This window comes from Pinus tabuliformis, chromosome 3_2 (genome assembly GCF_031772625.1).
Source record: "Pinus tabuliformis cultivar Carrire ecotype Pingquan chromosome 3_2, CPIR1, whole genome shotgun sequence".
Lineage (NCBI taxonomy): Eukaryota > Viridiplantae > Streptophyta > Pinopsida > Pinales > Pinaceae > Pinus > Pinus tabuliformis.
Window position 1 is genome coordinate 301385340 of NC_142302.1, and position 13751 is coordinate 301399090.

The 13751-nt window shown below is 33.6% G+C and overlaps 1 protein-coding gene across 2 annotated transcripts in view; it reads left to right on the forward strand.

Moving 5' to 3' along the window:
- The first annotated feature begins 459 nt into the window (after nucleotides 1–459).
- LOC149180761 (protein ALUMINUM SENSITIVE 3-like) overlaps nucleotides 460–13751 on the forward strand; it is a 102375-nt gene continuing 89083 nt past the window's right edge. For both annotated transcript variants that reach the window (XM_089418218.1, XM_089418219.1), the window contains exon 1: nucleotides 460–782. In XM_089418218.1, the coding sequence (XP_089274344.1) occupies nucleotides 552–782 (231 nt within the window). In that variant the 5' untranslated portion in view covers nucleotides 460–551. The remainder of the gene's footprint in view (nucleotides 783–13751) is intronic.

Below are 13751 nucleotides of genomic sequence, written 5' to 3' on the forward strand. Positions count from 1 at the left end.
AATTATATCTATACTGTCTACTTAATAATTATTTATAACTAAATCGAAATTATAAAAGAAAATTCCGAAATAAATTAATATTATAAAAATTTAAAAACTTTTTAACTTTAATAAAAAAAATATAAATTTCTTATTTTAAAATTATAAAAATTTCATGTTAGAATTAAAAAAATAATGAAAGGAATATTAATCAGTGGTAAGAAAATATTAAGCATTTTGTTGCAGTAAGTTAATGATTAATTTTTATCTTTTTTATTTGTTGGATGAAAATAATATTATGATATTCGATCAACCTAATGAAAAAACCAATCAATCATTCACTCATTTATATAATAAAAACACAATAAATAATTTTTTAATTAGTTAATATTAAACCTTATGCAAAGAATTATCTTTCCATCTTATCTATTATATAAAAATAGCAAATCATTCACTCATTGCATAATGCTTACTATTATAACTCCGCCCTTTCACCCATTTTTGCCAGTGTGTTCTCCTCTCACACTCCTCCCTCCTGTGTTTTTTGACGGGAGCCAACGCAGTTACCCGCAATGGACTCGGATTTGATTGATTTCCTGAAAGGAATGGTGAAGCCAGTGGCTGCTTTAGCAGTGCCAGCAGTTGCTGTCTTCCTCTCATATCTTCAGAAACTTGAGCTGGAAAGGGAAATGCCATATTCCATAGCAAGGGCCTTTCTTCAGCTCTCTGTTATTGGCTTCGTGTTGCAATTTATCTTCCTTCAGCAAAATGTGGGCTGGATTTTGTTGGCTTATTTATTCATGGTACGCTCTTTTTCCTTCCCTCACTTCAATTCTGTTTCTGTTCATCCATGGTAGCTCTGTGTAATACAAAATTTTGGTCAAATTTTCCAATTTTCCTTTTTTCCTTTGAAAACAATTTTTCGGTGTGCGCTCTATTCACTTTTTCAATGTCTTATTCGGCGTGATCGGTTCGATGGATTAGGCTCATAATATATGGTAGGCTTGGAATAATGGATAATTGAATTTGCATTAACGGGCAGATATTTCTGCTTCTTTTTGTTTTAGAAATTAAAATCAGATCAGGGTACAGAGTGGTGGTATTATCCAAATCAAAGACTAGTACAGAAATTGCTAGACACCAGTGCCAATCAAATCAACTCGCAGTTAGGCCTTCTGGCCCTTGCAATAGTCCCATAAAATAGCTCAAAGTAATTTTCCGGAAAGATGTTCCGTATTAAGTAGAGTGCCATGGATTAAGAATCGATAACCGTCTGTGAGATGTTTTGAGACTTCTCAGTCAGATAAGAGTTCTCTGAACCTGGACCTATTTTTCTTTGCAAACAGGATAAACTTCTCTGAAATGAAGTGAGGTGTTTTGAATCCTATTATATTATCAAACACTCTTTCACTGTGGCAAACAAAAAAATGAAATTCGAAACACCTTTTTTCTAAACAAAAAAATTGGCCCAATTCCAATGAGTTTTTTACCATGGTCATGGTCAGAGTTCTAAATCCTATTATATTATCAAACACTCTTTCACTGTGGCAAATAAAAAAATGAAATTCGAAACACCTTTTTTCTAAGAAATTTTGGCCCAATTCCAATGAGTTTTTTACCATGGTCATGGTCGGAGTTCTACCATGTCAGAGTTCTACCATGATCATAGTTCACCATGATCATTGTAGAACTATGCCTTAGGAATTTGTTCATCTCTGAATCAACTCAATACCTTATCTTAAAAGTTCATGATCTTATTTTTCTAAAAAATATTTTGGTAAGATTTTGAGTTAGGAATTTGTTCATATCTGAATCAACTCAATACCTTAAAAGTTCATGATCTTATCTTTCTAAAAAATATTTTGGTAAGATTTTAAGTAGCTAATTTTGAGTGATTATTATCAAATTCTCTCCTACTATGATAAAGGGCACCTAAAATAGTCAAAATATAATTTTGGTGGTTTGTTTTTTTAAACTGTAATCACAATTCTTATCATGGTGGAACTATGCTTCTAAGTGTTTTTTTATGTCTCTGCACCAACATAACTTAGAAAGGGAGGATTTTGAGAGCTAGAAATCAAACTCTTTAGGACGCTCATATAGACACAAGTTCTAGAAGCATAGAATAAAGGGTACTTAACACTCCACTTTTAGTAACAAATGGTCCTTTTCCAATAAATTTCTTAGCCTTGATCATAATTCCATGATTATCTCAATCCTCTTCCTTTTTCTTTGGATTTGGGTATAGACAATTGGAAAAGATTCTCAAAACATTGTTATTCTAATGAAATTTTGACTTGCATTTCATGAAAACATCTACCACAGTTCAATGATGACCACAATAGCATCATAAACTTAATTTCCTTTATGATAGAATTATGTGTTTGGGGATTTTCCCCTTCTTTAAAGCAATCCAAAATTTCAAAATACCTTAAAATATACTTGATTGGTGAATGCTTTGACAACATGTTTTTTAAGATTATAGCATACATTTTTCAGCCATAATTATCAAACTTCCTTTGTGTAAGATAAAAGATAATTAATTTTTTTAATGGAGTTTTAAATTATATAATGCTAGGAAAAAATTTTATCATGATCATAGTTTCACCATAATCTTAGTGTCCATCATCATGGTACTATGCCTTTAGTGTTTTTATGTTTTTAAATCGGCCTCAAATCTCAAAATAGCTTAAAAACTACTAAATAAAACAAAATTTGTATTTTTGTTTCACTATACTCTAACATAAATGACTATACATGAAAAATTGTATATATCAATTATTAAACTCTTTCATAATAATTAAAAAAAAAAATTATACATCTTTTTTAATTAAATTTTATTTTAATTTTTTATGTCTATTATTTTGATATATTTTTATATGACTTTTTTATTTTTTTACATTCTTTTGACTATTAATTTTGTGCTTTAAATATTAATTTTTTTAGTTTTAATTTTATTTTTATATAATATTTATTAATTTTTTTAGTTTTTATTTTATTTTTATTTTTATTTTTATTTTTATATAATTTTAAAAAAATATTATATAATAAAAAGATTGAATACTAAAAGATTTCAATAGGTTCAAAATATAAAATCACTCGTGGGAAAAAACCAAACTATTTAAAAAAAATTGATATGTACTGTGTTTTTATGGTTAGCTGTCCAGCTGTGTCTGGTCATAGTACATTTGCAACACGCCAAATAACTTTTGTTAGTGTGGAGTATAAAGCTACAATATATCACCTTCAACTCAAATCAATGCTATATAAGATGAAAGGAATAAAATTGGTTGATGGTGAATTTATATTAATGTTCTATAAGAAGAAATATAAAAGATACAACAAATAATATGCAGTAATATAAGGAAAAAAAAAATAATAATTAATTGGTTGATGGTGAATTTATATTAATGTCTTATTATAAAAAATCTAAAAGATACAAAAGAGTTATTGTTATAGATAAACATGTTTTATAAGTAAAATTTAAGAAAAATGAGAAATGATTTTAGAACAAGGTAGCATAGTTAGCATTTTTTGCCACTTGATTTGATTCTTGAATTTTTATGTTAGTAAATTAAATGTTTTTTAATGTATATAATTTTTCCCTAATGGTGTTTTCTATAATTAACTATTCAATCTAATTTGTTGGACTTGGTCCATCCATCTTGGGCTTATGCTCCTCATCTAGCACAAGTGCTCTAGTGAGCTTAACCATATATTAGTGTTTAGTGAATAATATTTGAATGTCACATATAACTAATGTAACATGAACCAATAATAAATATTGATGTCGCATGATGATTCATATCAACATGTTTATAAGTAGGATGTTGTAGGATCAAAGGATGAAAAAGAAATAGGAAAGATTATAGGAAACATCATATACTTTGAGAATGCCATGATATGATGTTAACATTAGCAAAGGTGACTTAAGGGGGCACATGGATAAAAGAGTGTTCACATGGTATTGAAATGATATTATGTTGTTAGTATTCGTGGAATAAGAGGTTGGGGGTGATTCTAGGTTTTGTGTTATTGCGCACATTTCTAGATTAAACGTTGTACATTTTTTCATCCAAATTTTTTTTAACTATTTAAGAGGGAACTTATTGAATTTCCTAATTCTTTTGGATTTAGAATGTTAGATAAATTAAGGTTCTATCTTTTCAAGCTAAATATATTTCTCATTAGACTTGGTGGGGTAGTGCAAAGTCAATTTGGATAACATTTTGGGTGTGTAACATGGTAGATGGATTTGGAACCTCTTGCCAACATACTCATTATTATGCCATCTTTTTCCACCTAGAACACTTGCTTTATTTTAGCCAAAGACATTCTAATTCATTATTAACCACAAAATTCACTTAATGCATGTATGGCTAATGGGAATTTCAAATTCAAGGCAAACTTTAGGTTGACCATCACATGGAATATGCTATCTCTACTTTATTAGTTACATGATCGCTCTAGGACTCTTTTGATGGCTACATGATATTTGTCGTAGTTTGATTCGTGCATTTTTATAGCATATTAATGCCCAAAGTAAGCTATATGGTTGGAGGATGAATGCAGGGTTGTACTAGTCATTCTTTGTGTTCAATGAAAAGGTGCTTAGCACTCCTTTCTATCAAGTCATATAGATAAAATCCTATACCTAAATCTTGGGCATCTCTAACTGAACCAGTTTACCTTCTAGCACAACTTCAACCTATAAATATAAGCCTTTTCGATATAATCTTAAAAGAGCTTCTTGTTATTAAGATTATGTTTTCGAGATAGTGTAAAAGTGTGAGTTGGTCGTTGCTTCGACTCACAACTTTTGAATTTCCTTACACTTGTAGGATATAATTTCCTCTAAAATATTATTATAAAAAGGAGAGTTATTGTTACATTTCTACTTAAAACAACAAAAAAAAAAGAAGATTAGAATCTTTAGTGTAAACTTCATGTTGTTGTATAAAGTGATATGTTTCATATTGTATTGTTTTTAAAGGATAACCAATTTCTTCTATTTCCTAGACATATTTACACATTGTTAAATTATTTAAATTTAATAATAAATATATATGCTAAAGCCATATATTGTATGGTAAAGAGATTTCTCCCCGAACATTTTTTAAATTATTTAATTCATTATTTGAATAATTTGTTAATTAAAATACTTGCCAAGTATAGAAGAGATTGCTTAAAGTACTTATTTATATTTAAATTTTTTAATTTTCTGAGTCTGCTGAAATGAGTATGAGTATGGATATGTATACATAATTATGTTTAATTATTCTACATTTTAATTCTTTAATTAAAATTTAGTCAAATTTTAACTAGTTCAAAACATGAAATTCATTTAAAACGTACAAGGCAACTCACTTAATGTTGCATCATGTTTCCACGTGACAAACTTATCTTCTTGGAATTATAAATAATTTATTTGATTATTTTCCATTAATAAAGTCTGATTTTGTTTGATTTCACGGAAGCCACGTAACATAAACTTATGGTCATGAGGTCATACCTATTTTATTTTATTAATTTTCATTAATAAGTTGTGATTTTGTTTGATTTTTTCGAAGCCAAATTATATATGGAATGAGAGCTGTATTGTATAACTAAAATCAATAACATGATAAAAGCTAAAGTTAGTAAATATACTTTCAAATGCATTTGGCGTCTTCTTCAGCAAATCTCTACAGCTAAAAGTACTATGATTTCAGAAAATTAAGAAACGATATTGAATCAAATCGCTGGGCAATAATATATTTGCACCATTTAAATGTTTCATCATTTTTACTGTGTTTGAAACAATTAAATTAAACAAACGTGGTGGGCTCTACATGCTCCAAAGCTGCCATGCTTTCAGATAGAGGGCAACGTCCAAGTGTTAGAGTGGTTGGAGGAAGATCGATGGGATCTCTTTTGCTATTAGATTCCATTGGCTCTGTAATAACTGCTCTTTCGATCCATAATCGGCCGTTCCTGCTGCTGCACTGTCATATTTGGAGAGCCACGGGACTTGTACCCTGGGTATTGGCAGCGATTTGATATCTGGTTTGTCCATTTAGTATTGCAGTTGTCTATAGCTAGTTTCTGCACAATCAAAGCGTCTCAGGGGTTTTTCAGGGTGCTGAATCCGAATATGCAGTTAAAAAACCATTTTAACTGCAACAAATCATGATTTAATCTCAATTTCTTCTGCCAGATTCTGTCACCGGAATCTCCAAAAAATCGCATTATAGACAACTCCTTTAGTATTAAGTTTGATTTTTTATTTTGATGTGATTTACCCATTAATTTCTCTGTTTATTAGAGTACATCGCATGGTGTTGAAGATTTTAAAATTTAAATTTCACTTTGATGCACTTTACTCTGCATCTTTATTTTTCCCATCTTTTTCCTTTAAAATTTAAATTTCACTTTGATGCGCTATTCCCTGCGTCTTTCATTTTCCCGTCTTTTTCCATAATAACAGTACTTTAACCTTTCACTATGTTGCAATGTATTTGCACTATGGTGGGGTTGTCCACATAGGCGAGTCATGTGGACAACCGTCAATATAATTTGACATTGAAACCTAGATAGTATCCGCAACCATCAATGCTACCAAATCTCACTGCCAAGCAAATCACATCACATGTTAATTATTCAGTGTACGTCGATATGACCTTCGCTTTAAATGGCGGCCGAAATCATCATTACTAAATAAGACCGACGACCCATGCACCAATCAAATAGTAAATAAATAAAGTTTAAAATTTTAAAAAAATTAAAAATTTTTGCGGGGATAATGTCAACTTTACATAAATTTGTTTGATTTTAGTCGAAAGTGATTAATTAAATAGTGAACGCATTATCAAATGAGTTATACCCTGCGCGGTAGGCATAATAAGTATGAGAAGAATAAATGTTGATGGTGGTAAGGCTCATTTTCGAGGTATTCGCATTTGGAGAGTCCTAAATTTTTAGAGATTTGAGAAACCTGCCTATCAGTGTTTGGTATTGGTAAAAACCTAAAGTGTCTAGATCTATTAGTAATCTGAAGTCAGTGAAATCTATATATCAGTCAAGTCTGTATATTCCGAGGCAGAGCCTATCTGTTGCCAGGAAGCCTTTGGTAATGCTTATTCTTCTGTGAAAAGCAAAAGTCCAATAAATGCAACAATACTCTATCTCTGATAAAGAATACTCCTTGTAATCTGTATCCATTTCTGAGAAATAATATGAGAAGGCGTTTTCCGCATTTGAATACTTGTGCGCTTTTATAAATCGTCTGTTGTGTAGTGGTTGTCTCATAATCTTCACTCGAAGTTCATTAGGGGTCCACCAAAGGTTTGAAGGGACGCTAGACCGTTGAAAGGCGAGGAAGCCGTGTGTAAGGTCGCAGAGCGTGAAAGATCCGAGTAGGTTCGCACTAAGTTCACCAGAGGTCGATCAGCGAAAACAAACGAAGAGACACAAGGCCAAGACAGCAGAGCACGACAGCATAACGCACGGAGCACGCGGCACTATAGCAGCACTGTAGCAAGCTTTGTGTAAGCCCAAAGACCCTGCTAAAAATTGGTATCAAAGCCAGTAACCTCTGGTTCAAGAGGTTGGTATTCTAAATCATCACTCATATTAATGGATCCATTCAGGAAGTCTGTATCCTTCCATGAATTAGAAGACAAAGTCATCCGCTACAGAGAATCCCCATAGGGATATGTTTGCATCAACTTCTAGTCAAGTCTTAAATCAAGCAGAACTTGAATATGAAGAGCCACAACCATCTGCTTGATGGCAATTACCTAGTATCTCTGCATCAGAAGTTTATGATGATTTGTCTATATTCCATTTAAAAGTCGCCACTAGAATTAGTATAAAGGAGTCTATTAGTCAGATTCAGGAGAATTCTGACAATATTCAATCTATCCCTCTTCTGGATCCAAAAACTTTATACGCCGAAGCTAAAAGGTTAAAAACAAAATATTTGCACTTGGGATGCATAAGGATCGGGATCAACCCTTTGACTCATCAAGGGTTAAATACTTTTGTGCTAGCCACAGTCCGAGATCTTACTCATAATAAGTATACCGATTCCTTAATAGGAAGTATAGTTGCCCCTTTGTCGCATGGCCCAGTATACTTTCACTGTTATCCTAATTTTTCAGTGTATGTCTTTGACGAAACAGTAAATCAAATCCTGCAGTTGCAGATCCAAACTTCAGGGTTTGATATGCACAGAAAAGACATAACATAGCCATACAATCCAGAGGATGTTTCCGACGCACAAATACCTTATGGCCAGCGATACGCCATACACCCAGTTGAGATTCACAAGCAAGTGTCGTTGTTCTAACAGATTGAAAGAATCAGGGAATAGAACATCAAACAACTCGATGGGAAGATCTTACATCCCCTGAACACTAGGTAGTTTCTAATCCCAAGCCTCCAACGCTTAAAAGAATAACCTCTGCTAATATCCAAGAGAACCAATCCTCTGTTGTTTTGTCTTTCCCCAGAAGATCTACTATTGATTACAGAGGAATTGAAAGAGCCTGCAAAAGTTCCAGATTTTATAAAGATCCATCAACTGTTGATACCGCTTGTTCTAGCTCAATTTCTTGTAAACATATTTCTTTGTTTGAATTTGCCCAACGAGTCAATTTCAATTCCCTAGAAGTTACATGTCCTAAATGTAAAGTCGCTGTAAATTTATGTACCCTCGCTGAATCTATCATCCATGAGAATCACCATCCAAGAACTGGAGAAGCTCCTCCTTCCACATCAGTTAATCCATGCCTGAATCCAAAATATTCAGACATTCCTTTCCCCATGAGCCAGAGTCTAACCATGTCCTAATGATGCATGAGATTATCACTCTAAAAGGGGAAGATCTCAGATTGACAGAAATGTTCAGTATAATGAGGCCAGCCAAGCCCAAATATAGACTAGGCTATCTTGAGCAAGCAAAAGCCCTAATTCCTTCATGTAGATTTGGTCTTGTCCCAGATGACTGTAAAAACCTCGTAGTCATGGAAATGCACAAGTTCTTTACTCTGATGAATCGCTGCTTGAAATCAAAAATAAGTTCTAAATGGATGAAAACCATGTTGAATTGGGACTTATTTACCAATCCAGAAGCAGTGCAGTTTGGCCTTAGTCATACTATTGAGGAGAAGATTAAATTCTCTGAAGATTGGAAACATTATATGGAAGTCGCAAATTCTTGGATTTCCTTTTATGAATGGAATAAAAATGTTTCCCCTAAAGTTGTGTTGACAGGTCATCCTCTTCATCATCCACCAAACATGCTTGGACTGCTTTAGATGGCAGTAGAGTAGAGACTCCATCTACTTTTCCCCCATACAGAGGAATTATCATCGGAGAAAATCAAAGTGCAGCAAAGGCATTTCCTTTGGTTCAAAAAGATGATAACGCATTGGGGATAGATGGAAGGATTCAAAAGGCCGATGAACAAATCAACTGGACTATACAGTAATAAAGGGTCTGGAGATAAATACAGCAAAGGCTGTAGAAATAACGGAACAGATTGATATTGTTCAAGTCTCACTGAATGAGGTTAACGGAAACCTCAACGAAGTATAATATACTTCATCTGTTGTTAGATATTATGCCAAAGAATCTTTAAATAAAATAGAGGAAGTGGGAGAGAAAATAGTAGATCATATGGATACTACTAAAAATCTGATATCTGGTTTAACTGAGAAGGTTGAAAAAATAAATCTATCAAAAACTGATAAACCAATTCCTACCTCTTTTCTCTAAAAAAGAAATATAAAGATTCAAGATCCTGTTAAACCAATCAACAGGTTCCCAGCACTATTTCCCAAAGAAGTAGCCACATCTTCAGCAGAAAAACCAGAGGCTACAGAAAAAGTCACCATTGCTTCCTTATTCAAGGAAGAAGAAGATGAAAAGAAAGAATCTGAGTCTCAGATCTTTCCCATATATGAACCACTTGAAAGTAGGTTCAATAAATATCTTGCACCTGATCTTGAAGGCAAAGGCAAGCTTCCTGAAGCTCATACATTTTTCCCTGAGTCACACAGAGATTGGAATATTGGTAATCTGAGTGTTGGTCAGATTAGACAATTAATTGATATGATGTTCACAGAATATAAACATATGTGTCTTAGAGGAAAATGTGAAATAGTAGCATGCAAGACTATTATTCAGTGTTTTACAGGAACACTACTCAAGTGGTGGGAGACTGAATCATCTCCAGCGCTATTGATAAAAATGGAAGCAGAAGTGCTTAAAGATGAAGCAGGAGATGTGATTCACAATTCATATGGCTCAACTACAAGTAACATGATAGGAGCTCTGACATCTATGATCTTGGAGCACTGGTGTGGCAGTGAAACAGAGATTGCAAATAAGAATGAAGTTATTCTCATGAATCTCAAGTGTCACTAGATGTCACAATATGAAGACTTTCACAGGGATTGGATGCAAAGAATCTATGAAGTGAAAAATTCAAAAAATCTACTATGGAAACAAGTTTATTTTGCTTCCCTTCCATCCAGGTTTGTTGATTATATCAGGTTGCAATAGATTTTTCAGTTGCCATTTGAATCATATACTTGGGGTGAGATTTATTCTCACATTACAAAAACATTAGTGAGCTTATGCACAAGTTCCAAAGTAAACAAATCTTTGGAAAAACTTTCAAAGCTCCCAGATAAAAAGTCCATTTGCAACAAATATGTACTCACAGTGGATGACCCTTTGGTAAAGAGAAGAAAAGCTAAGAAAAAGGCTAAAAAGGAGTATAAACAGAACGCTAAAGGCTATAAAGATAGAAAAAAGCATTCCCAACGATTTAAAGCTCACTCCTCCAAAGCTGGAAAGGGCTATTACAGGTATATCCCCAGGACACATTATTATAGACCCTCTGACATTCATTTGCATACATCCAAACAAGAGAAATGGAACAATCTCACTCGTTGGTTGTGTGGCAAAACTGGACATACATCCTCAAGATGTCCAAAAGGAGAAGAATCTAAGAAAAACAAAGGGAATAAGTCCCAAGCCTCTTTTCAGAGAGGTAAAAATATCAAGCAAGAGGGACAGATACAATGCATGAAGTGTGGTGCCCGCTCTCACAGAACAGAGCGCTGCCCAAATGTGGTAATTAAAGACCAAATTCAGCAGCAATAATTTGAAGAATCATCTTTTGATTCTTTTAGCTCTTCGTCTCAAGAAGAATTACAAGCACACATGCAAGACTGTTCTGATTCTAAAACAACATCTTGTTCTTGTCTTGAATCAGAAAAATGTGCTTGTCAGATGCATTATGATTCTGATTCAGAATCATATAGTGATTCCAGCACTGAAGAAATATCCTTCAAACCACAGAAAGAGAAAATCTTAATGCCTGCCACAGAAGAAGCTGAGATAAAAATTCTTTCTCAGATTCGAGCAATGGAAGATGAAGAAATGAAGAATCGGCTAACAGAGGCATTTATGGACCAGCGCAAATCCAGTTCTTCCAAAAATACAAGTGAAAAGCCATTATTTGTTGATGCTTCTTTTGATAGAAATACCAGATCCTTCTAGCGACATCAAGAGAAGCCAGACAAGGTGCGTTCAGTCACCTTGGGAGAAGTAAGTAGAGAGATCCATAATATTAAATCTAAAATCTCTGCTTTGAAATCCCAAATTGCTGAAATAAAGAAAGGTAAGCAAGTAATAGAAGAAAATTCTCATTCATGGGACAAAGCAGAATATGCCAAAAATCTTAATCCAAATCTTGAAATTGTTGAAGGAAAAAAAAGACCCTGTCTTTGGATTTCAAGAAATGAGAATTCTCGCTATCCCCTACCAGCGACATCATGTAAAAGTGAACATCTGCATAAAGGGAGAAATGTTTGAACTCACAACACTCTTTGACTCAGGAGCTAATGTGAACATTTTAAATAAGAAAGTGATACCAGCGAAATATTGGGTTTCTGCAAAAAGAAATGTTGTAGGATCGGGTAATAAAACGCTCAAGTATGAAGTTCCTAAGGCTTCTATTTGTTTTGAACATCATTGCATCAATTTGAAATTTGCAGTAGCAGACATCCCAGTGGACTGTATTCTAGGAAATATATTCCTAGCAGTTGTTGAGCCACATGGGTCAACCAAATTAAAAGAAAACAAAGTTGGTTATTTTATTTATGTTCCTACTTCGAAAGGAATAACAAAAAGGATTGAGTTGCCTTATATCTCAAATCCTAGAGTCTCTACAATGGTCTAGACTGTCCAAGATTTGACAAAGCAAAAGCCAAACTGACAGATCTAAAATCTACACTTAAGGTAGAAGAACAGCTGAAAGATCCTCAGGTTAAGAGGAAAATTGGGGAACTGAATAAACAAATTTAAAATGAATGCTACTTAGAAGAACCAAATGCATTCTGGCACCAAAAGCAGCGTACTATTGAGCTCCCATACAGAAAAGGATATACAGGTAAGCCCTGTAAAAGTAGAGCTATTCCTATGAACAAGGAATATAGACATCTCTACGAAAAAGAGATCAAACAACGCTGCTTAAACAGAAAGCTCATCAGAGAATCTGACAGTGCCTGGAACTGTTATGGATTCTATGTCAACAAAAGAGCAGAACAAATCAGAGGTATCCCAAGGCTAGTAATAAATTTCAAACCTCTAAATTATGTTCTTGTAGATGACACCTATCTGATTCCTCACAAAGGAGACCTAATGAGTAGGATAGTTGGAGCTAAAATATTTTCAAAGTTTGATTTGAAGGCGGGATTTTGGCAAGTTGCCATTTCAAAACAACAACAACAACAAAAAAAAGATAAATTCAAAACTGCTTTCAGTATTCCGACAGGCCACTATGAGTGGAATGTCATGCCTTTTGGTTTAAAGAATGCTCCATCAAAATTCCAGAAGGTAATGGATAAAAATTTTAAGCCATATTTTGATTAGCTTATAATTTACATTGATGATGTTCTAATCTTCTCCAAGAACATTCAAGACCATTTTAAGCATGTTCATACATTTAAATAGCTGGTAAAACATAATGGTCTAGTTTTGAGTAAGAAAAAGAGAGGTCTTTCAAACTACTATCAAATTTCTTGGCCATACCATATTCAATGGCCAAATCTCTCTGCAGAAGCATACGCTTGAGTTTGCTGACAAATTCCCAGATGTTATTACAAACAAGAATCAGCTTCAGAGATTCTTGGGGTGTTTGAATTATGTCAGTAATTTTTACAAAGATTGTGTCGTAGACAGAAGTGTGCTAAATCAAAGACTCAAAAAGGAGCCACGTCAGTGGACAGGAGGACACACCAACGTTGTTCAGAACATCAAAGCCAAGGTAAAGTCTCTTCCCATTTTATATGTCTCTGATGATAGTGCATTCAATATTGTTGAAACAGATGCTAGTAATATAGGATGGGGAGGTATCCTAAAACAAAGAAAAGATGGCACTGAACAAGTCGTCCAATTTGCATCAAGGACCTAGAATCCTGCTGAACAGAATTATTCCACGATTGAGAAAGAAGTAAAAGCTGCATGGAACTGTATCAGCAAATTTGATATTCATTTAATAAACAAACAGTTCTTGCTTCGAACTGATGCTTCAGCGTTGCAGAAAGTCTTAACTAAGGTCATCAAGAAGCCAGGAGAGGCCAAATTTGCCAGATGGCAAGCACTCTTTGCTAACTTCAACTTTCAATTCGAACATATAAAGGGCACAAAGAACTGTCTCCCAGATTTTCTCAGCAGGGAGTTTATCCAGCCACAAGAACATATCATAGTCATAGTCA